The sequence below is a fragment of the Zonotrichia albicollis genome, chromosome 10, assembly GCF_047830755.1.
Source record: "Zonotrichia albicollis isolate bZonAlb1 chromosome 10, bZonAlb1.hap1, whole genome shotgun sequence".
NCBI classification, from domain to species: Eukaryota; Metazoa; Chordata; class Aves; order Passeriformes; family Passerellidae; genus Zonotrichia; species Zonotrichia albicollis.
The window spans coordinates 4,257,996-4,285,294 of NC_133828.1; the positions used below are offsets into that span (position 1 = coordinate 4,257,996).

Here is a 27,299-nt window from a genome sequence, read left to right on the forward strand (position 1 = left end):
ACAGCAGAAGTGTCTGATAGGAGGGCTGTAGTGTCAATGGCAGATATATAAGGAAAAATACTTGGAATTTATGCTTTGGCTGTTGCCAAGGCAACTGCAAGCTGGAAAACGTGTGACGGAGAGCAGGGCAAGCCTACAGCTAAGAGGGTCATTGTATGGTGACTTGGCTCTCTAGTTCCATTAAACCTACACTTTTCAAACTCTCTAAATAAAATCATTATTAATTCTGACGTTTGGAAAGCACACTGGATTACTGCTCCAAACACAGTAGGTGTTAGGAAATGTTCTTCATCCATTTTTACTTTGTAGTAACTGCTGAGGAGGAGAAAGGGTTTCCACAGTGACTCTGACTCAATATCTTAATATTCCTATTGCACATAAAACATTGGGGAATTCAGTGTACTTAGGGAGGAAAATCCTATTGGAAAGGACACTGTTTTACTGTAGGCTGGAGAGTGTTGGAGGGTAGAGCCAGCTGCTTTGAGAACTGCTCACTTTTACTTTCTTATCCTTTTCCAGCCAATGAGGATTTAATTTTGCTCAATGACAGGGGCATTTCTACCCTCAGCAAAACTGGTTTTAGCCATGCCTGGTATTCTTTCACTGTTTTAAACTATATTTAAGGGTAACTATTCAATAGGAAAATCCTGTTATTGTTCCACAAACTGGTAATATAGACTGTGACAAAAGGACAACACATTACAAAATGAGGGGGTCAGAAGAGTAAGAAGGGGTTGCTTGGTATGGGCTAGAATGGCAGGTGTAGGAAATGCCATCCCCTGAATAAAATGGGGATAAAATGAGGTTTTATTGTTATCAGAATCCTGTCCTCCAGTTATGCACAATATTTGTGTTCACTAGGGAAGTCTGCCACTAGAGACAGAAACCAAGACCAACACAGAGGCCAAGAGAGATTAATGATAGATAAGAATAAATGGAACTCCACCAAAAAAGATTTAAAATGCTGTGTTCATGTCATCTCTCCTCTTGGTATAGGAACTAACCTTATGGAATCAGGACCCAGCTCCTCTCTGAGTGGGGTATTCCATTTGGGTGGGTTTTGTGGCTTTGCTGAACTGTGCTGGCAACCACTGTCATAGCCAGCGCTGCCCACCCTCATGGATGATGGGACTGATTTGAAATGTAAGTTCCTGTGAACTGCCTTAATAGGTCAAAGTGTGTGCCTCCCATTGATTCACTTTGCCAATAATTATCCTCAAATTAGCCACTGTCTCTTTCCTATCTATTCTCAGGCATATGCAAATGTAATGTTGTAGCTTAAGGACTTGGCCCTGGTAAGGGCTCAGCTGCCTTCAGCTCTCCCCAGCAATAATTTTGTTAACAGGCCTCTTCAGTGCACTGGTACAGGCCAGTTTTTATGCAGCAGCTTTCTGACTTCTGGTGTTGCAGAGCTCCCAATCAATTTGTTAAAATTTGTCTCTTATGATGAACAGCTTTCAGCTCAACGTTTTACGCTTCCCTCCTTCCCAAACGCTGGTTCACAGGAGTTAAAAAATAACAGGTATTACATACTTTGCTTTAGAGACAAGACATTTGGGAAAGAATCATCCAACCTTGAAATAAAATCTTTATTGAAAGCAATTCTACATCCATGCCAGTCAGATACATTGTGTGATCAGAGGAGGTGTCCCAGGGGAAAGCTCAGTGCTGTAGACAGGGTTGATTACTTGGACCTCCTGTCAGTTCTTAACTCATTGACAGTGGCTGAGACATTCAGTACAACTTTGTTTTCTTTATTTGGAAGTAAAGTTAATATACTTACCTTAACTGTGCCAAATGTACTGGAAAATAACCTGATAATAAAACGTACTGTCCTAGGAAGTGATAATGTCTGTGTGTGTATAAGCACATTTTCGCAGGGCTTTTGCAGCTGGGTTTTTCAGTGCTAGGAAGGAACCACAGCTATAACATGAAGCACAGATAACCTAAACTATCAGGGTTTTTCCTCAACATATTTTCTTGTCATTTAAGGCCTGTTACACACTTTCCTGAGATACAGTATATCACAGCCACATAATTTCCTGTCGTCAATTTATTTCAGTTCAGCTGCAGTTGTTGTTTATTGGGAAGCATCTGAGTGGGTTTTGGTACTAAAAGGACAAGTGAACTCCAGCTTTGAGAGTCCTCTTAAAGAACAAACAACAATAGGGGTCCTATAATAGATCAAAACCTTGCAGAGATATCCATACCCAGCTGGATACACCAGCTGAGGAGAGAAACCGAAATACATTGTGGGGGAAGAGGGAAGGACCTGTGCATTGCTTAACTCCATCCTGGGAAAGTTATGGAGGTAACTGGTGGTGAGGGAGCCCCTGATGTCACAAACTCTATTTGTGTAAACTGTTCACTTCCTTGCACTACTCCACAGATAAATTTCAAATTCAGCATTAAATTCAAGTTCTTGATATTTATGAAGGCAGGCTAAACCTCTTTATATCTATGTCCTGGCTGCATGGGTGATTTGCTCAGATGAATTACAGTAGTATTCACCAGCTGGTGAAGCTGAGCAGATGCAAACATCACCAGTGGAGTCCTCAGCTTGTGAGATCTGTGCATTGTGATGGGAACAGGGAGATTGGTGTGTGTGGAACTGGGACCTGAGGCTTCTGCTTATAGAGGAGCTCCAAAGCACCACAATGTCTGTCCTTTTTCAAATGTGCCATGTGGTTTCCTATGCAACAAACAAGCACAACTCAGGGCTCACAGTGCACTAACACAGTTTTAAGCTAGTTGTATCTATCTGTGTAAAACATGAAGGCATTTTAATCCCTGTTCATTCCATAGGTAGAATTTGAAACAATGGCTAGGCTGGTAATAGAGAAACCAGGTCATGGCGTAGGATATGTTACAAGAGGGGTCAGAAATAGTTCAGACATACTTGAGAGCTTGCTTTTGCTGAAAATAGCCTCGATGGCTCCTGGCCTACAGAAACTCCATAGGCTTCCTGTGCTCTGCAGCTGTGGGTTCGTGTTACAGCACTTTGGGAAAAATCCCTTCTCTTCAGTTGCTCTGGGATACAAGAAGGAGCACTCAATGCTGTCCTCCTCCACAGCCCAGGCTTTAAATGTGACCATTGGGTGGCTATATATAGCACCTGGACAGCTGACAGGGCCCTGGTGGAGAATGGGCTTCCTCAGGGGATCCCCTGCATATCTCACAGCACGAGCCCTTCCCTGGATGAACTGCCTTGGAGCCCGGCCCTAAACGAGAATAATAACTAAACTAGCTCTGAACATTGCTTCACAGTTGGCTGAATAGACTGTGAAAAGCTGAGGAAAGGCATTTATTCTGGCTTAGCCTGGTTTAATAAGAGAACAGTTAAAAATAAAGTGGGTGAACTTTGCTTCCCATGCGACGACCCTGCAGAAGAGCGTGTGGGCTCTTGCCTTTGCACACACCTCACAGAATGCCTGTCTTGTGGAGAAAGAATTTATCTTCTGGGTAGCTGAGAACAGCATGTAAAAACACATTTGAATATCTAAAGATACTGCAGGCCCTACATTCAGGGGCTTCATTCAGGAAAGTGCTTTGGAGAAGTCCCGCATGCTCTTCTGCACAAGGGGAGGTGCTCCTGCTCCACTGAGGAGCTGTGAGAGGGGATTACAGTTTATCTGCACCTCAGCCTTGGGATTGTTTGTTTTTCTGGACATCTTCTGAGTCACAGAAGCTCCAAAGGCAGGAGGGCCACCCTGGTGCATGGACAGCAAGGGCAGGAGCCTACCTTCACATTGTTGCTCCACCAAAGACCTTGCTATGGGCAAAGGATCAAGTCTCACTCCCCAAAACCAAATTTTATCAAAGAGATAGATTCAATATCTTTCCATGAAACCTTCCCTATTACTAAAATTCCAGTTCTCCCTTTTGGAACACTGATCCAACTGGGTGACCTGCTAGGTTCTTCCATTTACTGAGAGCCAGCACTCTGTCCTCCAGTTTGGCTTGGGTGTTAATTTTTTGTGTGTGAATGCAAACAGGTTCTGACTGGTGCTCTTAAGAGGACAGATCTGTCTAGTCCACGTTGCTGTTGTGCCTGCAGTTTGCCTCTTTGGGCACAGCTTTTGGTAGGAGCCAGCTGAAGGCCATGAGCTTCCCCAAGGAGCATCCTGGACTCCTCTGCCTGCAGCTCTGGGCACAAGGCATTAATTTCTGTCTTCTTTCATAGCCCTGTAGCAGCAAATTTTGCTCAAACAAGAGCAAATCCCTGCCCAAAAGCCACACAGACACTGTGAGCACAAGCCTGATTTTGGGGAAGGGATGGAAGAGAGCAAAACCCCCTGTGGCAAATATTGGGCAGAGGCTGATGTGGTTCTTAGAGGTGTTTGGATAGTAGATAAAGGCAGTGTGAGACTACATAGAATAATAAGTGTTCAGACAGAAGCATACCACCTTAATGCCTAAAATGTATTTTTAGCTGGTGGTGTAACTTCTGCTGTGATTGAATATTTTTTAAATTTATTTTTAATTCCACTTCTGATATATTTTTTTTCTCCAGAACAACTAGCTTGTTGTAAAGACCAACCTGTCATAGTTCCTGGATTTGTATGCTTTTGTGGCCTGTGTGGTTCAGAAGGCAACAGATAGTTTTAAATAAATAAAGCTTTAACTTTTTAAATTGCTTAAATATTTTTGTTCAAGAATGCCCAAAGCTGTCTTGTAACATTACAAATAAAAAGCAGTTAGTAACAATCTTTCTTAAATCACGAATTGTAAATATAGAACCTTTATCATCAGCACAGCACATCCAAAAATGTCTTTGTAAAATAAATCAAATTATATGAGTTAATTGATTCCAGGCAACATCAGCAACTGCAGGTGGAAACTGAATAACAGGATGTTTATTAATGAGGGACTATTAATCAAAATTGACAATATCAATTCCTGTTTCTTTTATTTGAATTCTACCTGCAAAACCCATGAACATACTCACTGGATTTTAAAATAAAAATTTAAAAGTAAAGAAAATGCTGACACGTGGGGTTTTAGCTTTAGACGTAGGGCTATTTGTTTAAACAGCGAAAGGATATCCTAAATCCAATTTGACAGGCAATGCCAAAGATGCCAGTGGTAATTAATTAGCACTTAATTTAGACCACAGAACAACAGGATATGGAATTGGTGCTCAGTGCCATTTCCCCTTAGGCTTCATCTCATGAGGGTCAGGAGTATGGCTGTTGCATTGAAGGTCAGTAAATAAATTGGGGGAACACATTGACACTGGACTTTTCATGATAGATATCCTTCACCCTTATTGCTGCCTCTGGCTATGGCTGATGAGAAAAGGACTGCAATTGTTGTGTGAGGAATGTTGTGGTGCCCAGGCTCGAGTGGAGCAAGGTGGTGCCTGAGCCCAGGAGCCCAACACTCACTGTGCTGGCAGAGAAATGCCCCAGCTCTGTGCCTGGGCTGGAAATAAACTCCTGACTGCAGCACAGAGAGCTTGAGGAACTCTGACAGGCGAGAAAATTCACTTTAAAAGCAGCCCTTAAGTTTGCTAGATTTGTGAGCTTAGCTTTAGATTAAGCATAATTAAAATCAAGGGAAGATTTTAAAGTGAGGTTAGAAACTAGGTCAGCAAGGGAAAAAACACGTTTCCTTATTATCCTCTTGTCTTTGTCTTAATAATGTTTGGTGCTACTCCATAGAGCTAAAGGCTCTTAATAAAGGTGGATTAATGTTATTAACAGCATTGTTTCCTGACGGGGACACCGAGGCTTTGATGTGCTTAATGATGGACAAACAGAAAGTACATGGCAAAAAAACAGAGCCACCAGCTCTGGTTTGTACCTCAGTGAGAGAAGCCACTCTGAGCAGCACGCCCAGAGCAGGGGGGATATGGAGAACACACAGGAGACCCTCTGTCCCTTCTTCCCAGAGGCACATCAACTGCATTCTTTGGTTCAGATTTACCCGTATGAAAGGTGGAAAGATGATGAGACTCTGTATTATGATTTAAACCTCCTGCTCCCAGTAAAATTAGTGCATCTGTCAGACACTTCTATGCTCTATCTCCCAGTAATCTCTTCCTTTCAAGGACAGCCTCAGGTGGAAGGTGCCAGCACTGCCACAGGTGTTCAGTGATGTTTCAGCTTTCTGAAATCACTTCCCACAAACTGTACCTTACTCTGCCCAAGTACTGCAGCTCCCCATGTCCCACAGGGTGCTGAACAATGGGAGCTTCAGTATTTACAGCAGGGTGGCTCTGGTTGCACATCCCAGCTGTACTCCACTGGCACAGTTTTGTGCCCTTGGTCCCCTGCATTGCTACAACACAAAAACACCGAGCTAGGCAGCAGTCTCTGCTCAGAAAATGTATTTTGGAAGCCCCAGGTTAAGAGTTATTTTAACTTTCACTCCATCACCCCCTTTGCAGCATCTCTCTCTGGGCAGTGAGTGAAATTTTGATTACTGTGAAAATCACTGACAAAAATCCCAGAAACTGGAAGCCACAATGGAGTCAGAATTTCACCTTATATGAGCTTAACTTTTCTCATTTTGGGTGATATCTACTTTTACTAAGTGGAGTTACTGCTTTTGACTATGTTCAGTCTATAACCTCTTGCAGCCTTCAATTACAGCCTTTTTGTGCTATAATCCAGTTGACAGCAAATAACTCAGCCCTGGATATGACAGGTTTACTTTCTGACTTAGAGCCCAGAAGGGGCAATTGAGTGGAATTTCAGCCTGGGATGTTGAGCTGTACACATCTTGCCCAGAAATTCATCTTTGCTTGTGGGTCTAGATTAGCCCATGAAAGGCACAGTTTCACTATCAACACATTGGTTTTGTCCAGTGTCATGAATTAATTATTCACTTCTGTGAGAAACACAGTAATTTTTGATGTTGAATGTGGCAAAGAATTCCACAAAAGCCAGGGAACAAACTCTTGACAAAGTTTTCCTTTTTCTGTGAATTTTTTTTATCATAGAATCACTGAATCATTTCCTTTGGAAAAGGCCTTCAAAAATATAAAATCAAAGCATTGCAATTGCTTCATAAATTATTTTGTTTCAAGTCTTTTAAAAATAATTTTAAAAAATTCAAATATTGGCCTATTAACTGTCCCCAATATAAATAAAAAATCCATATTTTTTTTCCTGTATTGTCACCACCTTGTTGTTTAAAGTGAAAGTCTTTTTGCAGCGATCTACCCAACAGAAATGATTTTCTATGGGATCTGACCTCAACCAGGATTCCTCCTCTCCCAGGTTCAGCTCTGAGCTCTCCACAAGCTAGGATTGCAATATATCTGCACTGCATTTGTATCAGATTTGAAAGATGCTTTAACATGCCTCCCAGCACCATGATTGTTTCAGCCCTGATACTGAGCACGAGTAGGATGAACGCAGCTCTTAAATGCGCTAGTGAGTATGTGCCACGAGTCTTTGATTTCCTTAAACTTATTTACATTTTACTCGCCCTTGAGCAATGAATTTACTATGTCAGCATTGTCTTTTCTACTTACACTTTGTCTGTCTTGTCCCCTCACCTTAGCTTGATGTTTATTTTTTTGTGCACGTGTTTAGTCTGCTGCACTAAATGCAGGGACTGCCTGGAGTGGAGGATTTTCCATATATTGTGTCTTTCTAAGAAGCACCCTTTGTAGTACTGCAAGTTCTGTAATATATCCTGGCTTTAAACTAGCTTTGAATTTTCTCATTAGCTCCTTTAAAGTCAAATACCCATTCACACATGTGCTGGTCTCAGATGACTCTGGTGTAACTGCCTCAGATACTTTACAAAGTCTTTATACTCTACACAGTCAGCCTTACCTCTCTCAGTAGTCATATTTCTTTCATCTTTGAAGCTTCAAGTGACCAGATTTGCCAATATCTGCTTCTGTCTAACCCTGATCAAAATCCACAGTTAAAATAAGTGGTGAGAAAACATACATGAGTCTCTTAGACCTCCTAACCCAAACCATGTTCTACAGAGATTGAAGGATTTAGGAACAATAGGGACAATATTGCTGTTGATATCAAAATCCTGATATCAGCCATCAGTCTTTGGACAACTCACACAGTAAGGAGCTTTCAGGGCACCTCTCTGTAGGTGCTGCTTCTCCAGCAGAAAATGTCTAGCCTGAAGTGACTGTAAATGGATTTACAAACTTATAAAGTGCCTCTTTAGCAAGCACACACTGTAGTTTCAGAGCTGGATAAACTTAATTTAGTATAGGAAGTAATGGAAAGCTCTTACTATATAATTTGGAAAGGTTAAGCAGCTTCTCACTATAGAGGCCAGGTGAGATCCAAAATGTGTTCAAGACTTGAAATTTGCCCTGTGACAGAAATCTCAGGGCTGGCTCTGAGTCCAGAGCAGCTGCAGTGACTTCCATGGGGTAGATGCCCTGAAGGAATGAAATCTCCTTATCCTGATGACACTTTTATGAGACCCTTACCCAGACATGGAAACAATCTGGGTTGTCTGAGGTGGTTAAAGTTGCCTGCTACTACTGCTGCCACAGCCCTGCGGAAATCCTCTCTGGACCGAGAGTTTGAACAAGGCAAACTGATGTTCCCAGTAAACTTCACTTGCTGGAGAGCTTCCATATGCTCCGGGGCTGTCCCATATGCCCTGGGCTGACTGCATGGTGGCTGCTGATGGTGTTTGGTGAAGGCCTGCACTTGGCAGTGTGGATGGCAATGATCTGGGAGGTGAGAACAGTTTCCAGATGGATGAAGTGCTATCCTGAGGTGGTCTGGGGAGCCTGAGCCTAGTGCTGACACAGAGAACATGGTGCAAAAAAGTTTGTGCTTTTCTGTGAAGGTGCTGTGAGAGCTACAGGAGGAGCCGTAAAAACTACAGAACTTTTCTGAATTCCGTTTTCTTGGCTTATCTCCATGGCAAGGGGTCTTCTTTTGGGAGACCACAGCAAAGCTTTGGCGAGGATGTGGCAGTGCAATCTAATGTTAGGGCTGAGGTGGGTGTAAAATCCTCAGTTTAGAGGAGGTAACTGGTTGCATCTTGTGGACCAGGGGAGGAGGCAAATTGGCTGGAGAGAGCTGCTTCACAGATTTATGATTTTACATAGCACCATAATGCGTAATGTACGAAAAGATAAATATTTTCCATTCAGCAACATCTTGCTGTATTTTCATCTAACTCTATAATTTTAATTATAAAGTGAACATAACCTGTATCAAATTATGATTTTGTTAACATATTGAATGAGGACAAGAAAAATAAATACCAGATTTTATACTGTACAGGCACATGAAGGTATAGTAAAAAAATCTGGTTTCCTTGACCACATTGTCATAATATGCATATATAACTGCTTATTGAATCCAGGCTGTGTAGACAACAGAAAGAACACTGGCTCCATACCATCACAATGCATGCCCACAACAAAGAGGAGGAAAGAACAGGCTCTTTCATTGTGTGTTTCTAACTATTACCAACATAAGGGCTAAAAACTACCTCTGTCTGAAGTGTATCTATACACCCATGCATAAGTTATTAACTGGGCTCTCTCAGCACAGTTGCTGAAAATATTAATATATTCAAATTATATTCTAGCTACTGCAAAAACAGTAGATCAGACAAATGTATTAAAATCTCTTCAGACAAAAGGAGTCATGTTATTTATAAAGTTCCTTCCCCCCCTGCTCTTCACTGGAACACAAATCTTCATTGTATAGAGTACACGAGAATGCAAGATGATCCTTTAGATGTCAAAATGTGGCTAAAAGTTTGAATGTAATCATAAAACAGTGACTCCAGCGCTCGCCATAAACAAATTGTCACTGGCATTATGTAACTTGGACTATTCACAAAGTATAAAAGATGGGAAGAATAAAAGGTGGCTGCCAAACACTATCGGCCAAATCCAAAGGTCGTGCCAAACTGTGCCAGTGGGCTGGGAATTGCAAACCCAGCGTGGAATTCGGATTTACACTCCTCGGTTCTTGGGCTGCCTAGAGTGAGATTAAGGCTATTTTTTATTCAGTTTGTCAGGAAGGCGGCAAGGCAGCAACCAGTGGCTTCTGCAGCCCCCCTGCTCGCTCTTAGTGGGAGATGGGAAAGCAGGATAAAAGTTTCCTAATTGCCACAGGACCCGTTTTTGTGCAGAGTGGCTTTCTGGGCTGCAAGCAGGCACAGTCAGCCACCAGCAAGGCAGCCAGGAAAGGGAGGCATCACTCTCAAACCTGGTGGTCTTGAATTTTTCATATTACTATTATGAAGGGTGCTGCCTCTTTGGGCTGAGACCTTGTCTTCCACCCGGACTCCTCTGGAAAACTGATTAATGAGGGAAGACCATTCACCAACGCAGAAGGTCTTGTTTGTGAACAACAACCAATCATTAATTTATACTTTCCTTCAGTCCAGGCTCTAGGTGTAAAGTACATCTGAAAACAAATGCGCTGCACAGATTTAAATTGTAACTAATGGTTGTGTTAATGCCCCACCAAACTAGGTGGTTGCCCAGTCCTGCTTTTTCCCCCCACCCTTCCTTTAAAAAGTAAAATGACATTTTTTCCCCAGCCTGAAATAATTGCTGAAGCAGAGATACTGGCTTAACTCATTATGAATTATTAGTGGAAAAGTGGGTCTCAGAAGTATGTTACATCTGAAATATTTTTCGTCACTTGAACATGTGCCGTCCAGAACTGGCCCTGTTCTACCAGGCACTGGGAACAAACACTTCGCATTCACAGATGCTCCTAATTTGGTGTGGTTTGGAGTGTAATTTAGATCAAACGTATCCATGTAAATGAGTCAGGGTTTCTTAATTAGGTGCCTCTAAAGAAAAAACTTGGACCACATCAGTAGGTGTGGGTGTGGTGCCCACAGTACTGGAATCTTTCTATAGATGAAGCTGAGTTTTGTTCAGGCATACTGTAGGTTTTTCTTTCCTTTTTTATTTTTTTCTTTCTTTTTTTTTTTTTTTTCTAAAGCACAATAATAAATCTGCAGATGGCATAGACATAAAGATGCTACTTCAGAGGAGCTGTCTAAAACACTGTCTCTTTGGCAAATGCCTTAAAGTAGGTCATTCTGCTGTGATTTAGGTTTATATTTCATTGCCAGCTTTTTGTTCCCATTACAAGTAGAGTGCATTCCAGTCCACAGATTTGCTCTTCTTTTTTTTTTTTTTTTTTCTGATTGGTTTTTATTTACAAGAATTTGTAGATCTTCATAAGAAAATGGCCAATACCCTGTCAGAAGTAGTAATCATGCACTTGACCACAAAAAGAGATGTATGAAGGTGATAGCCTGCAAATATTGGAATGTAAAGTACCATTCTCTGGAAGGAAAAATTGTATTGATTCTCTTAACATGGTGATTGAAATGATTGTTGCATCTTTTGCAGTGTGTGAAAAAGGATTTGATCTAATGTCATTCCAGAACCCTCACAGAGCGGGCCCTAGTTGTTCAGGTATTTGCTTTTGCTTTTTATAAATTTGTCACTGAAAATCATGTATTTTATATCTTATTTAAAAAAAATAATCTGGGTCTGTTTTCCCATCAAAGTGCTGGGGGATTTACATGCCAAACTCTCACTAGCCTTAATGAATTACCTGCATAAATTCCCTTTCAATCAATAGTAGAATAGATCCTATTGTGTTGTATTAATTATTTTGCACAGAACACTGACATTTTGGCCTTAAAGCCTTTTTTGTTTTGTTTTGTTTTTTTAAAGTCCCAATGAATATCTGAGAAACTTCAAACAAATTATTTATTTATTTCACAATCTTAATTCTGAGAAAAATCATGTATCTTTAGGATCAAAAATGAAAAGCATTGCAATTTACCCTTTCATGACTTTGTTGTGGACATTAGTGTGTTGGAGCCCAATCTCCCCCCCCAAAAAAAAAAAAAAAAAAAAAAAGGGGGACAGAGCCATTGTAATGAATTGAGCATTCCTAATGTTGGCCAACAAAAAAGGATTTGAGCTGGAAAGAACACTAACCCCAAGCAATATTAAGAGGTTACAAAATCCCATAAATTAACTCCGCCGGTGATATTTTGTGAAGCTGATGCGAGTGCAAACCAGAAGCAGGATCCTCACGTGGTCCTGATTAACTGAAGAGTCCTTAGCAGCAACCAGCCCTGCCTGGGATGTGCTGGCCAGATGCACACGTACACCCACAGCACATGGATGAGCCTTCAAAGGCTTGGGGGGCTCCACCGGGGGATTGGGGAGCAAGCAAAGAGTGGAAGTGAGAAGTGTTGGCTGTGTCGTGGTGGGAAAGTGCCTCAGCCTCTCCATTCCTCACTTTCTTTATCTACACAACTAGGATAATAAAACTTACTGACCTGAAAAGGAAGTTAGGAGATTTAATTAATGTTTGAAAAGCTTTTTTGAGATCGTTTGATATTGAGTAATGTGGGATGAACAATAGGAGCTCTTGGAGACAGGGGCTCTATCTATCAGGGTTTGTGTACCGCACTCAGCACAATGGTGCCGTGCAGCCACAGAGTCAACTGTGTCATAAATATTTAAATTAAAACTATGTTAATTATTTTTATCATTCTGTTATTTGCTGATACACCAGTTCAGTACTTGGTAGCATTGAAAAGTACCGAGTGCAATTATTTGCCTGACTGTTATGAAAATCAGGGTTTATATTTTTAAATACAGTTGTGGAAATCGGAAATAGATGGAAGCAAGGGATGAAAATGTGGCTTTAATTACTCATCATGCTTCTTGTTAAAAGCACTAAGCAGTAAGGTATTCTTTGGGGAAGAACTAACTTTGTAAACTTTCTTATTCCTCAAAGAGCAGAATTTGGCATGACGGCAAAACCCTCGGTAGCAGGTCACCTCAACCCAAAAAAGCAAAAAATCAAAATGCTCAAAGATGCTTCTGAGAGACTGGAATTTTTTTTCTTTTTTTTTGTCTTGAACCCAAAATCTACTATTACTCCTGTTCTGTGCACACTTGTGCCTGGTGCATATTTTCTTGCGTCCACTTACTTCCAATGGGTGAGTTTAGTAGACTGATATGTACTTAACAGAGGGGAAAAGGGTTTAATTCTTCTCCATACCCCAAAATGAGCCCCAGGAAGCTGTGGTAAATGGGATGAGTGTTGGCATTGCTCCAGCTCCTTTGTAAAACTCTTCCATAACTGAAACTGAGAAACGCATGTGCGCAAAAGCACATCTCAATATATATTTGCCCTTCTCAAGTTAAAAGATGATTAAATAATTTCATATAAATCTTAAAATGCCAGCCAGGTATACCTGAATTTTTTATGTAACTGGCATGCCCTCCTGCAGGAGCTTGTTTCTCCTCCTCACATTTCCAGTAGCTGCTCCCCCAAAGCTTGTAGGGGCACAGTTAAACTTTTCTCCCTGCTGCTGTCCCAAGGCTGAAAATCAAAACCTGCTCATGAGTTGCCTGATAATAAAGAAAGGTCCTGATTCAGGAAATAATTTAAACAAATAGTCTTTCTTGTGCTTTCTTTTAAGGGGTTCTGTACCTTTCTAAATTTGGGCATTTTTCCTGAGGGAAAACTTAAGTGCCCATTCCACTTTTTGGGTTGTAGGTCTTCCACAGATTCACTAAGGTTTCCCAAATAGATTTTTATTTTTTTGTGTAGTACTTCCATTTTGGGGATTGTTTTTAGTTTTCAGTGGCTTTTACCTTGATGATGATGATGATTGTTATTATTATTACTATTATTATTCTTAATAGAACACTTGCACAGTTCCCAGTGTAATCTGTTCTTTTGCTGTGTGAGAAAAGGGCTCTCCCGAGCCTACATTTATTACGTGAGCCTGCCTGAAAACTGCTGATATGACACGTAGTTTAGCAAGTGGAAATCACATATGTTTGCTATATCTTTCCTCCACCAACTTTGGAGGGGAAAAAAAAAGTCTGCAGGCATCCCATACAGCATTCTTATATGCTGTACCTTAACTTCATTTTCTGGTTTCCCCTTAGAACTCTGGGTACTGCTGCTGGATTTGTCATCACATTGTCATTGTGTCATGGTGTGCAGGCTACTGTGGGCTGCTGGCTATGCATAGCTCTGCTTTATTTTACTTTTAATTTATTTTTTATTTTCTTTTTTTCCCTTAGATTTTAATAAGTAGAAACAGGTCTGTTTAGCTGTATGTAGTTTGGAAAATCCTTGGCTTTTCAGAATGTTGCTGCCAAGGGTTGTCAGGTTTGAGATGGGGGGACTATTCCTCCACAGTGTTTGTAAAGGTTGGATTTTTTTTTTTCCTGTTCACAGATCTATGAACAGGGCGGGTGTTTGGGGTTTTTTTTGTCAAAACAGCTGAAGATTAATACCTATGACTTTTGTTAGATCATATATTGATATTGGTGGGTTTGTCTTAGATATATAGTTCTACCCTTGATGAGGAGCATATTTTGAATGAAATCAATGTAAACAATTAATAGTAAGAATGAAGAATTTGGGCAGAAGGGGAAGAAAATCAGGAAGAAAATCATCATTCTCCCTCTGAAAGGGCAGAAAGCCTGGATGGCATCTGAAAATTACTTGCCATGCTATGTAGAGTATGGGGAAAAATGGAGCAAAATAAATGGAGTTTCTTGGATTCAAAGGTGAATTAAAACAAATCAGCTCCTGCCTGGACAAGCCAGCCAGATAGGGCACATTAACAGATCCACGTGATAAACCAAGAGGCAACTGCAGAGCTCCCCAGACAACTTGCCTGAAGTGGCTGCCAAGGAGGCAGATGCTGCTGCTGGAAGAATATCTTCCACAGTTGGGCATCTGGGTTCCGCGCTTCCACGGAAGGCACAGGGATGGGAGCTGGCCCCTGCCTTCCCCTTTAATTATTTCAACATCCCTGTTATAGTTTTGTAAATAACACACATTATCCTGCCTTTGTGCAGGGAAATCAGGAGCAAAGAGAGGGGTTTTTGTGTCTAACACCTCCCCTTGCAGGGGTATCCACACGGATGGACGCAGCCAGACCGGAGCTTGGCTGCCCTGCGCTCCAGCCTGGTCAGATGTGACACAGCTCGGGTCTGGGAGTTGCAGAGCTGCCTCGTGGTGGTGGCACAGAGCTCAACCTAATAAGCAGAGCAGGCTGAGATTCATTAATTTAACATTAATAAGCACAGCTCATGAGCTCAGGCACAGCGCTGTGTAAGGCAGGCACACAGCTCCTGCAGGAGAGCGGCGTCCGCCCTCGCCAGCTCTGAGGACACAGCCAGGGTGTTCCTCCTCCCTGCTGCATTTTGCATGAGGGAGAAATGAGGTTTGTGGTCACTGGAGAAGCTTCTGTGCAAATAAAAAAAATCCCATCCAGGTTTTTAAATTGTGTTGCTGGTTTACACTGAGATTTTAAGGCATTTAAACTTCTTGTGCCTCGGTTTCCCAATGGGTGTGTAACAGCTTCCTCAAGGTGTTGTGGTGAAAGCAGGTCATAAAATACATAGAGTTAAATTCTCCTTCTGCCTAACTTGTATTACAATTCCGTGAGTAAATTATTTGGTACATGTAATGGTTTCTCAGATAGGGATTCGCTGTGCTTAGTTCATGTTTGTGCAGAGAGACAAGGCAAGGTTTCTGCATAATTTGATGTCCTGTGTGCACCCAAAAAATGGGACCAGAAAGGTGCATCAGTTTTAGCTGGTACCTGTGATTAGCTCACTTTGTTTGGGAGTAAAAGTCAGATGTGAGTGAGGAAGAGGAAAGAGGAGATCTGTGGAACTGCTGTATGGGCCAGAAATATATGGGCTGTACAGAGCCAGCAAATATTCTCTAAACATGTTTGAGTAGAACAGGCTGTTTTCTGTACCACTTTATCCAGGAAAACCTCTACTCAGGTTGGGTTTTTGTTGCTTCTTTCCTGTGTAACATCTATTTGTTTGGTTTGCTCATCTTTGGGAAGAAGCATGAATAGCCTAATAGTAGTTGTGCTCAATTATTTCCAGCATGAGTCATAATGGAACGATTCCTTATGGAATTAGACTGACAGAGCTATGTGATATGTCTGTTCAGCCCCATATTTTGTCTATTTTGCTTTTAAGTAGAAGAGATTTCATGGAAAGATGAACAGGGACGTCAGCAGGTTGTGGTTTTTTCCTGTAAAATGCAAAAAACTTGAAAGAACAGGTACTGCAGACTCAACTTTGCTTTTAACCCACCTCCTGTGGGCTGCATACACTGCACTGTGACTTCTTGCAGCTTCAGAGAGCTTGGTTGAAGAGAGATACATGGCACAGGAGTTAATCCCTGCTGCCAGGCCTTTCTCACAGTCTCTCTCATCACCTGCTTTGTCTGGGTTTCTAAAGAGGACCCTTCTGAAGTGCATTTCTCATTGTAATTTCTGCTGGATCTGGACCTGCTCCTGCAGACTGGATTGCTGCAGAATGGCTTAGGATAAGGCAAAGGTTGGATTCTCATGCTGAGTGTCAGTGAGACAGATGCTCTCACATCTGTACAGAAGTCACAGGCTTGGACAGCCCCATGGTCCAGGTCTGTATAGCCCTGTTCTGTCTGTCTGACAGGAAAGAAAGGAGCAGGAGAAGGGTAGGAGAAAGAGGGGGAATGCCATGGAAACAGCATAGCTACAGTCCCTCATCTTCTCCCCATCAGAACCCCTCAACAGCAGTTCAGCTCTGGGCAAGAATATCCATCTCAACCAGCAAATATGGGAACTGCAGTAATGTGCCTCAAACAAAGCCAGTTTAGTTATTTTTCGAACTAAACCAAAACTTCCAAAACTCCTGTAACTTGCCTTGAGAAAGTCCTGTGATCAAAGGGGGTGGTGCAAGTCCGTGCTGAGGGACATTGACACTCCTCTTCTGAAGAGTGTCCCCAAAATTAATATAACTCTACATTTTGTAGTTACACCTTCAAACTAGTTGTGAATCAGTCCTAGACTGATTCAAAGATATACACACCATCTCTATTTGCATAATATAAGCATCACATCATTACTGAAAATATAAGTACACTAATGCATTCTCATCTATGGAGCCATGAGATCATTCAGACTGACCCCTGTCTTTAGCATCAACAAGTTCAAGAGAACACATAGGTTTTATTTTTGGGGGGATATTTTTGTGTTTTCAACATCTTTTCTACTGTTGCTTCCATATCAATGGAGCAAAGCTTATGGAATAGCCCTACCTTTTCCTGAGGATGTGTTTGAGGCAGAGAAGAAGACTGACCTTCTTCAGAGAGACTCAGACAGTTACTTCCCTAATGCTTAAACCCCCAAATGGCTCCAGTGTCACGACTTCCTGCCTTCCATCACTCTGTGACACTGTGTCGCCTTGGTGCACCTCTGCTTTATGAACTATTGGTGTTTTATTTCCTCTATTTTAGCAGTTTTATTTTTTCCTCTTGTTTTTCCCAAAAAACCACCCGTGTGGGTCCAGTTTCACCAGTTATTCTACACATCCACAGCAGGAAACAATTGCTGTCCCAAATAGATTATGCTCTAAAAAGCCAAGGCAGACAAAGGAAGTATTATCATCATTTTGTAAACAAGGAACCAAGGCACAGGGAGATTAAATGATTTACCCAAGGTCACCCAGAACATCCGGTCAAAGCCAAGAACTGAACCCACGTCTCCCGAGTCTCAATCAAGTGATTTAACTATGAGATCAAAGACTTATTGTGTGTACCTGATATCTCTCCCCTAAGACACGGCAACAAAACTTTCTCAGGTTAAGATCAATGCCACACAGAGTGCAGTAAATTTTGTGTATGGCATATCTGTGCTGACAGCGTGTACCCACTCCTTGCACTCATGTTCTTCCCAGGAAATAATTTCCCTTATTATTCTTCCATTGCCAGCAATAAATTATCATCCTTCTCTAGATAACCTGCTGAAGGAGAGAATGTGTGCACACAGTGCATCAAATGAGCACACAGGAAACTGTTTTTCTGCAAGGCCAAACTCAGTCATTTTATGGACTGCTTAAAATCCTTCCATGCTTAAATGAAATGGGGATATTCCCACAACTATATGAACTTCATTTTGCCATTTCAGCTGGAAGTTGCAAAGCAAGATAAAGGATCTACATCTCTTACATGCACATGCCAAGAAATGATCGCTATAAAGGCATCATTCATTATAAGCTCAGAGTGGTCTTTGATTTGCAGCCTTTATCACTCCTCATAGGGGTCAGTACATCGTTCCTGGGATGAAATACTCCTCTGTGCCTTGGTGGGGCCCAGATCCTGATGTCCCTTCAGTTTTAGGGGTAGTTTGGCTGAAAAATGACTGTAGAAAATAGCAGTTGGGTAGTGCCAACAGCAAGAAGGACCCTGCCCTTCCCACATCCCTACCCTGAGGCCTCCTGGCCATCCTTCATGTCAAACAGCTCTGGTGGGTGTCTGAGTGATCCATGTCAGCTATGGACACCTTTGCTGTTAATGCCATGAAGCACAGGAAGAAAACCTGAATGTGACACCCTGGGTTGATTTTTTGGGTCGACATCTCTTGCAAACCCACACAATAAGTGTGGAAACCACAGGGTAATGACGAGGGGCAACCTCACAGAGTTGTTTTTCTGCCTCTGCAGTATCTCAGCAACTTTAGGAGAGCAAAGATGCACTTCCAAATATTTCCTCAGCATTTCTTAGGTGTTCTGTGTTGTCCCAAGCTCCCTATGAGGGGCAAGAGCACCTGCTGTGTTTTCTTGAGTGAGGTTGTGTCTGACCTCGACATATCACAATGACAATACAGGTGATTGAACAGCAGGGACCTGAGTGTTAAAAACATGACCATCCAAAAGGCCATTCCTGGAGAAATTCCATCAAACTGGGTGAATGCAGTCTGGGACATGTTGCATTTGCCCAATTCAGTGCACCTGTAACATTGAATTGGGTAATCCCAATGGTTTTGGCTGCATTGAAGGAAACAGAATTGTCCTGCTTTCTGCTCAATATCTTGATTTCTTGTGCAGGAATAGGATATACATAGATACCATGAATCATGCTTAGTTTTGCCCAAGAATGTAATTATTTTTGGTATTTTGGATGACTCTTCCAATAGAATTAGGACGCCACACTACATACAGATTCCTGTTTTATGAAATTACTGGTCTGAGAGTACCACAGTTCTACTTACTTCTGTAGATGTTGAAAAAGGATTTTCATTGTCTCATAGTTGGGTCTTGGGAGCTTCTTTACCAGGCTCCTTATGCATTTGATGCGAGTGGCATTGTCCTGGATTTCTAAAGGAAAAAAAAGAAAATAACCATTTGTGTGCCATATTTGGACATTGCTTTGCACATTGCCTGTAGCTGGTACCTTACAAGAAAAGTCAGCATGAATACATGGCTAAAACCAGAATATTTCATACCTTCTTTCACCTTAACAGAGAACAAAAGTAGTTCACAAAGATTAAAAATTCTCTGTTAATCTTAAGAAAGCATATTCTCATTTAGATAAAAATATTTTAACTTATTTTATTAGACTGATAGACCACCTTCCTTAGATAAAATACCTCCAAGAAGTAAGAGACCCACATCATAAATGGAAGATTAAATTACATTTGCCCAGTGATGCAGCTTCTATGATAGGTGTACTTTCTAAGTAATCCTTGTTCTCCTTTTTTACTCATCATAATTAAATCCAGTATATTTATGAATCTGTCTTTAATATCCCATCATATTTAGAAACATAAAATTTGCTATTGTTTTTAGTAGTTCAACCTTGTGAAAAATTATTTCAAAAAACTGTTCCACTGTAGCTATTTTCTCATACCTATAACATCTCACAAGTGGAATTTTTGCAGGAAAAAAAAATTGTGTTTTGAACATAAAATTAGCAATAAAGAATGCAGCACTAAGGACTTTAATCTCTCCTTTGGGGTGATAAGAACAATTCTACCATTTCTGTTAAGGTATGCCTTCCTGTTTTACCATGATTCATAGTTTTGTGGGAAAGGTTTGGCTGATATTTTCATCGATTTGTCTAAGATGTTGCATCTAAACAAAGTCATGTACAACTGTTCTTTCATTTAGGATCAGATTAGATAAGGTACCAGTAGGTCTGACGTAGGGAAAACATCTTGCATGCTACATGCCCTAGATAACCTGAGAACACTTTTCTGATCTTATCATCTATGATTTAATTATCACCTATCATTCTTCGTATATGTTCCTCTTTAATATTCATATTACCCTAGCACTCAGAGATCTCAATCAGGATTAAATCCCAGTTGCAGTAGGTGCTGCATAAGCATACATGGTGATTAGTGACTTGATTTAAAGGTTTCGCCAAAAAAAAGTTTCAAGCTAAAATTTTCCTGCAATCAAGCTTAATTTAAAAATTAAAATTACTAGGATAATATTCCTTCCTCAGCATGTGTTGCTAGTTCCTGCTGAGATTAATACTTCCTACCCACAGATATAGATGTTTATACTGAAATTGTTTTTAATTTTAACAATCATGTAGACATGGAAGACAAAGACCTAAAAGTAGGCAGTGCATAGGTATTAGTTTTCAGTAAATAAACCCAAACTTTCTTATGGACTTATTCTATAGGAAGTCAAGCAATTGATGATAGTGATAATGAAGTTAAACACAAATGAAGAGCACACTTTCTGTGTATTTCTCTCTTGTTTTGGGTTTGACCTACAAAAAGCCTTAATTTCTGAACAGCACAACCTCCCTCAGCCTTGCAGTGCAATCATCTCGGGATGTTTTCTGCCAAAAGCCATTACTACTGTTCAGTTTTGTTCTGTGGGTGGACTGCCCAGTGGAAATAGGTCTGAAGATACAAATGAAAATGATATTAAATTTGCAGAAGTTAATTTATTATAGGAAGGGGGTGAAAATTCTCTGGGCTTTTTATTTCTGCTTTTTATTTTATTTTTTTGGTGTACATAAAAAAAAATTACTGAATCATTTGGTTTCAAAGAGTCCTCCATGATCAAAGTCTAACCTTTACCACAGCACTGCCAAGTCCACCACCAAACCATGTCCTCAAATGCCACATCCACATGGCTTTTAAATCCCTCCAGGAATGGGGACTCACCCACTGCTCTGGGCAGCCCATTCGAATGCTTAGCAATCCTTTAAATGGAGAAATTTTTCCTAATAACCCACCTAAACCTATCTTGGCACTACTTGAGGCCATTTCCTTTCAATCTGGGACTTGTTACCTGGGAGAAGAGACCAACATGCTATGGTCTCATTAGATTACTTATATTTATATTATCTATATTCATATTGCTTATATTTATATTTATATTTATATTTATATTTATATTTATATTTATATTTATATTTAGGCTGCCTAGCCTCTCCTGCAACTCAGGAGACACAGTTTTTCAAGTAGTTTAATTTTTAATTCTGGGGGGTTTTTTTGGTTTTTTGTTTTTTTTTTTTACCGAGAGTTCATTGGGCTTGAGTGGAACTGAGACACTGAGGCAGGGACAAGCACAGTGGAAGGAAGGGCTCACTCTTTGTCTGTTGCAGAACATTTACAGGGAAGTGTTGTACAGTGAAACTTTATCGTGTTCTCTTGACGGAAGTGTTTCTGCTCTGTGTTGATTAACACAGATAGGGGAACCACATCCCTGCACCCTCTGCTGCTCACAGAGGCTGCAATTCTTTGTGAGGAATATTTGCAAAAGTGCTAAAATAGCCCTCCCCCAATATTAATTTATAAAAAAATTATTTATTGAGAGAATGACAAGGGTAGAAAGCTTTGCTTTAGGGCGTACTGTACCAAAGTCATCAGTACTGGAACATAGGGGATATTTAGGTAGGCAATAAAGCACAAAAACCATAGAAATTTTGCATAAAATTATGTTGTGCATCGGCCTTTTTGTTAATTGTTAGTCTATTGTAAAAGAAGAAAAAAACAGGCAACATGTGGTAACTTTAGTCAGCATTTCTGAACTGGGAATGATAAACACCTCTGCCTGGCTCTGGCATTTATCAGTACTGAGATATTATTACCACATAGAGTCACAGCATGGTTACTGTTATCATCAAAAAAAAAGAGCCAGCTAATCTTAATGGTTTGTAAAGCCGTTACCTGCACTGGTCTGACATTTATCATGATCATTTTACCACATGAGTCCTACATTGCAAAGGTATTTTATCTGGAAGGGACATCACTATGAATTATTATTTGCAGCTAGGTAGAAAATTGTATGTTGTAGATACCTTTTCTCATTATAAATCACAGTCACATTTCACCATTTCCCACACAAAGCTGCTGAGCCCAGGCTTTTTGCCATAACACTTAGTCTTGCTCCCTTTTATAGTTCCATGAAAATATTGGGTATTCTTTCATTAAAATGGCTGATATCGGTGGGTTTTTTTAAATGCTCTATACACGCTTGATTTTTCTCTAGTATAAAAGAATTTGTTTTTCCACTTGAGAAGCTGAAGAGGATAAACTGTTCATTTTTTTTATTAAAGCTTACTCTCGCTTCAGTTTTTGTGGCTAGGCTTGTCTTTACTCTTGACCTTGTTGATGGAATATTTAACAGATCAGATGCAGGATCTTATGTTTCATTTGCAATACCTATGTATTTGCTTTATTTCTGTAATGCCTTCAGTTCCACATTCCTAGAAAATTTTCCCTTTCACATCCCTGAGTAGAAAGAATTTTTTTTTTTTATATTTTTCTCTTTAACTTGAACAAGTGTAGGGAGGAAATCCTTAAACATGGTTTTTACAAATAGGTGAAGGAAAAGTTATCCCCTTTCCCTGTGCTGTATCATAAAGCCCAGCAGTGCAGGGTGAAAAGGAAGGAAAACACTCTGAACAGCTGTTAAATTCTGCAGCTAAGTCCAGAAAAGGATGCAGAGCACTTGTGATAAAAAGAAACAATATTGATTTTAATTACATTCTTTTTATTGTAAGAATTGGTGAAAATCTGAGGGGAAAAAAATCTTTTTAGAAAGTTAAACTCTCTTTTCCCCATGAAAATTTTGGAAGGGAAAGTAATCATAATCACATATATCAAATAAAGAATGAGAGGAAGGCTAATCCTCTTTGCATTTCATGGGGAAATTTTGGGAGACGTGGGGGATAATTTCAGCAGATCAGGATACTCTGAAGTGAATCACAGATGGTTTCACCGTGTAAAAGAATCATTGAAAATATATTTAGAATTTGGGTTACTCTCTTTAAAAATAGGGCTGGCTCCCTTTAACAGAGCAAAACCGTGGGGATGCTCTCTTGTTTATATCTAAATGAAGAATGCATTGAAAAAAAACCCCTCTCTTACTATTATATAAGCCCTTTTGTAAATGAGCTTTGGATAAACATTTGGGCACAGAAGAAAACATGACGTGTCTCTAACATTAACAGTGGCTGGGTAAAAATGAATGAAGAAAGTAACCTTTAGCACTCGTGCCCATAAAGAATACTTAAGAGAATCCCACCGAATGTTTCTTTTAATCATTAATTTTAAATGGACATCGATGTTTACAACAAGCCACTTTGTTTCAGAACAGGAAGTCCAGGGTTTATCTCCAATAACTCACGTTGGCTAGGAAGGGATGGATGTCTCTAACCTGACGTGCATTCATTATTTTGTAAGGTACTGGGGTCTGACCCGTGACCCTCCTCAGACCTGCTGCATTATTCATGTCTGATTTACTTTGTATAGTTTTACTATAGCACCCATTTCCCTTTTTCCAGGCATTTCAGTGGCTTGTGCATGTTTAATGTTAAATAGCATTTATGCTTCACATTAATGCCTAATTTTATCACATGCCATGCTTTCTTTTTATGCTTTCGAGTCTCACGGCTGAACTGCTGAAAAAAACCCAGTGATTTATGATCCTGCATAAAATATCAAACTATTGATCTGCCACCTTTTGTTGTTGTTGGCTTTTTAGGCATGGTTTTCCCCGATTTTCTTGCAGGCTCTTCTCACCTTGTTCTGTTATTTTGGATAAGATTTCTGCTGTGGTTAAAACGTCACACACTGTTGCTACAGCAAAATCTGCCTGCCAAGAGTTTTTCCAACAATTCTCAACTGATTCGGCTGCCGAGAGAAAGACGGGTCTTGTCTGAGGCTTTTTTTTTTTGTTTGCTTTTTTTTTTTTGGTTTTTATTTCATTCCTTTTATATATTTTTTAATCGGAACGGGGTGGTTTAGGTGGATTTTCGAGTGCTAATGAAATTGTGAGACTTATGGCGCTGGCTACAGCCAGCCGGAGTGTGGGCAGACGCTCTGTGAGCTTCCCCACTGTGCTGCTGTGCAAGCATCCCTGCTGTTATGTTTGCTATAGTTTTAATGTCTGTGAAAAATTCCTGATGCAACTAAATTATGTTCTGCCCTCTTGTTTGTATAAATAAACACCCGACTTAGCCAATTCATCTCGCTCTTGCCCATTTTAGAAGCTTGCTCTGTCACACAATGCTTAACCCCAGTCCTTGATGGCTTTGGTGTTATCAGGGAATGAAAACTTGCTTAAAAGAGAGCACTCCGTTGGCTTAATTTTTTTTTTCCCCCCAAACATATCAGCTGCCCAAAACTCTGCTTTTGTTTGTTAAGTCTTCATATTCTGGAAGTCATGCTGGCTAAGATACACAGGTTTTAATGTATTAATAGATAAATCACTTATTCATACCACTTTTAATGGCAGGATATTTTAATGTTACAGCATGCAACATAAAAGTCTCAATTTTAATCACTTGCAGTACACTGTGGCAGTCATCTATTGCAGACATATTGTAAAATATTTTCTTGTTTTTTTGAAAAAAAAATCTATAAGAAGTGTTGAAACTAACTAATATTAGCTATAAAGAAAATAAGCAATTTGTGTTCCGAATTGATCTAATTTTTATTCATGCCTCAGAATTAGTTGTTGAAAAAGAAAATGAGAATTGTTGAAACCACTCTATCTGGGCAATTGATAAATTCATCCTGCGTAATATAAAGTGGAATTTGCAATGAATATTCATACAACTTTTGTGATCCACTAGCAAGACCCAAGACAATGAGTTTGCAACTCAATCCCATTTAACAAAAATATATGTGGAATTAATGGGAAGAAACAGCACTTAGAAAAGTTAAACTTTAATGTATCGAACTCCAGGTGCCAGAGTTTGAGGGAAATAACCAATAATAGTCATTTTTTACATATTTGATGGGACTGATTATGCAATGTGCAACTCTAAATGGCTTATAGCACATTGTAGCATGGTTCCATCCCATTGGCTACAGTAGGGTGCAGGCAGATGGATGACAGTGACAAGGAGAGAAGTGCTTTTGCTTAGCCGTGCGTTAAGATGCCATCCAGAAGCTCTGTGCACTGCAGACACTTCATTAGGATGCCAGGATAATGGTAAACTACCACTCAGAGTGACACCCCATTTCCTGCTTACTGAGCTCTCCAACCTCGGCAGATGTCAACAATCTCACAGTGCTACAGAGCAGACCTAACTTTCCAGGCACTTTGACTCCAATTTTTTTCCCTTAACAGTGCCATACATTACATGCAATATGTAACAGCAAGTACCAAACAGAAAACAAAATTTGCTTCCCTAATTATAACAAAGCAGCATCTGACTTAGGTCCTGCATGCCCAGCGTACATACAACCAGTTAGGCAGCAGCGGAGAGGAATGAACCTTGTCAGTCGATTTTGGGGGTTAATTAGACTTAGGACTTTGCTAAAGGATAGCCTGATCCCGACTGAAATGATTGTGTTTCACCTCTGAGTTCTACCACGCAAAGGGAAAACGTGCCGAGCTCCTTTCCTGGTTTTTCATGCGCTGTGAGAGCCTCGTGCGGGGTTTTCTGAGCAGAAAGAGCAGACTTGAGCATCTGGACAGGGTGATATTTTCTCTGCAAATGCACAACTCGAGGCCGTAACGCACCTCCCCAACAGCAGTTAAAGCCAGCAGAGAGGCTGCGCTGCCATGCTTGACCTGCACTCTTTTCCAAACACAAATAGTTGCTCACACTTCCAAAAAAAATGTCTTCAAAGGCAAACCAGCATACACCCATTCAATTTATATTTTAATTGAATTTCTTGAACCTATCGGTGTGTGATTATACATGTCTTTAAAGTCAATAATCTTGCTTATTCTAAACATAGGTATTTTGCTCCCTCTTTTTTATTTTTGGTTGTAGAGGTGATTTCACAGTGGTGGTCTGCCCTACAATAGCAGTGGACCATCACTATTATTTTCTTTTTTTGGGTGAAGTGGTGGAAACATGACAGGACATCACTGCCAGCTCCTGAAATCCCCACTCCCCTCTCCTCCACAGCCTCCTCTGGCCCCCACTGAAGATGGGCTTGCATTGGCATCCCTCTGATCCTCACCCATGATCTCCAGACTTCCATGTCATTGAGAACCTGAGGCTGGACGATGATTTGGGAATGAACAAACCTGCAGCAGGATGGAAGGATGCACAGGGTGAGGTGGCAAAGCATTTCTCAGATTTCACCTTACTCAAAAATTAGGATGCTGCATAGGAGCTGTCCCAGAACAATCACAAAGTCGGGGCTGTATCACATTTATTCAGCTGTTGTCTGTTTTCCCCAGGCAAAATTCCCGCCCAAGATGTCAAATGCACTCTGACTTTCCTCCCTGCACCCTTGGCATTGCCATCAAGAGGAGGGATTGGGCCCCTTGTCCATGTGCCAGGAGAGATCCCAGGAAGAGCAAAAACTGGAGATATATTTTAGGTGTTTAAACTGTAAATTTCTATGCTTAAAAAGAGATTTTTAAGATATGCTGGAAATAATTTTTGCATATTCATTCTGGTATTTTTGCTCTGCTCTGCTTAACCTTTAGTATATTAACCTCCAGCAAAAGAAGGAAGCAAGGAAGTTCATTTCTCAGCTGACCCATATGAAGGGGTTAAAAGGATTCAATATTTTTAGTAATCAAAGCAAAGCATACATTTTAGTTTTCCTTTTTTTCCTTTTTCTTCTAACACTAAAAAAAAAGTAAACAGCATCTCCCCAAGGGAGATTTAGATTTGAAGACTGTTCATTATATCATTTGAATAAGACTAGACCTGGCCTTTTGACTTTGAACCACTACCAAATTTCAGGCTGTGAGGAAATTGTTCTACATTTCCTGACAAATTGAGTTAAGCAGACATTAAGTGGGCTTTAAGAAAACAAATGGCCATCTTTATCACAGGTGGACACTGATGGCTTAATGGGGCCTGGGCTGATTGTATCACTTCTAATGGCTTGACGGGAAGCATTAGGGTTTTTGCATAAAGAACTGGCATTGCGAACCCTGCTAACACAGACCTGTCAAGCGTTCTGTATCCCTTTGTGCATGGAAGCAGATGTTTGTATGTATACTATGAACTGGCATTAGAGCAAGCGACAGATGCCTGTATGAATGCCAGGTTTGTGAATTTTTACAGCAGGAGCATGTTCTGAGGAAG

The 27,299-nt window shown here is 40.5% G+C and overlaps 2 protein-coding genes across 2 annotated transcripts in view; one reads left to right on the forward strand and one right to left on the reverse strand.

Moving 5' to 3' along the window:
* The window catches only part of GTDC1 (glycosyltransferase like domain containing 1), a 274,478-nt gene extending 263,104 nt beyond the window's left edge, over positions 1-11,374 (forward strand). The window contains exon 11 of the mRNA XM_074547860.1: positions 11,336-11,374. Within this exon, the coding sequence (XP_074403961.1) occupies positions 11,336-11,359 (24 nt within the window). The 3' untranslated portion in view covers positions 11,360-11,374. The remainder of the gene's footprint in view (positions 1-11,335) is intronic.
* ARHGAP15 (Rho GTPase activating protein 15) overlaps positions 1-27,299 on the reverse strand; it is a 321,279-nt gene that overhangs the window by 4,360 nt on the left and 289,620 nt on the right. Inside the window, exon 13 of the mRNA XM_005491382.3 lies at positions 19,036-19,141. Coding sequence (XP_005491439.2) covers positions 19,036-19,141 — 106 coding nt within the window. The remainder of the gene's footprint in view (positions 1-19,035; positions 19,142-27,299) is intronic.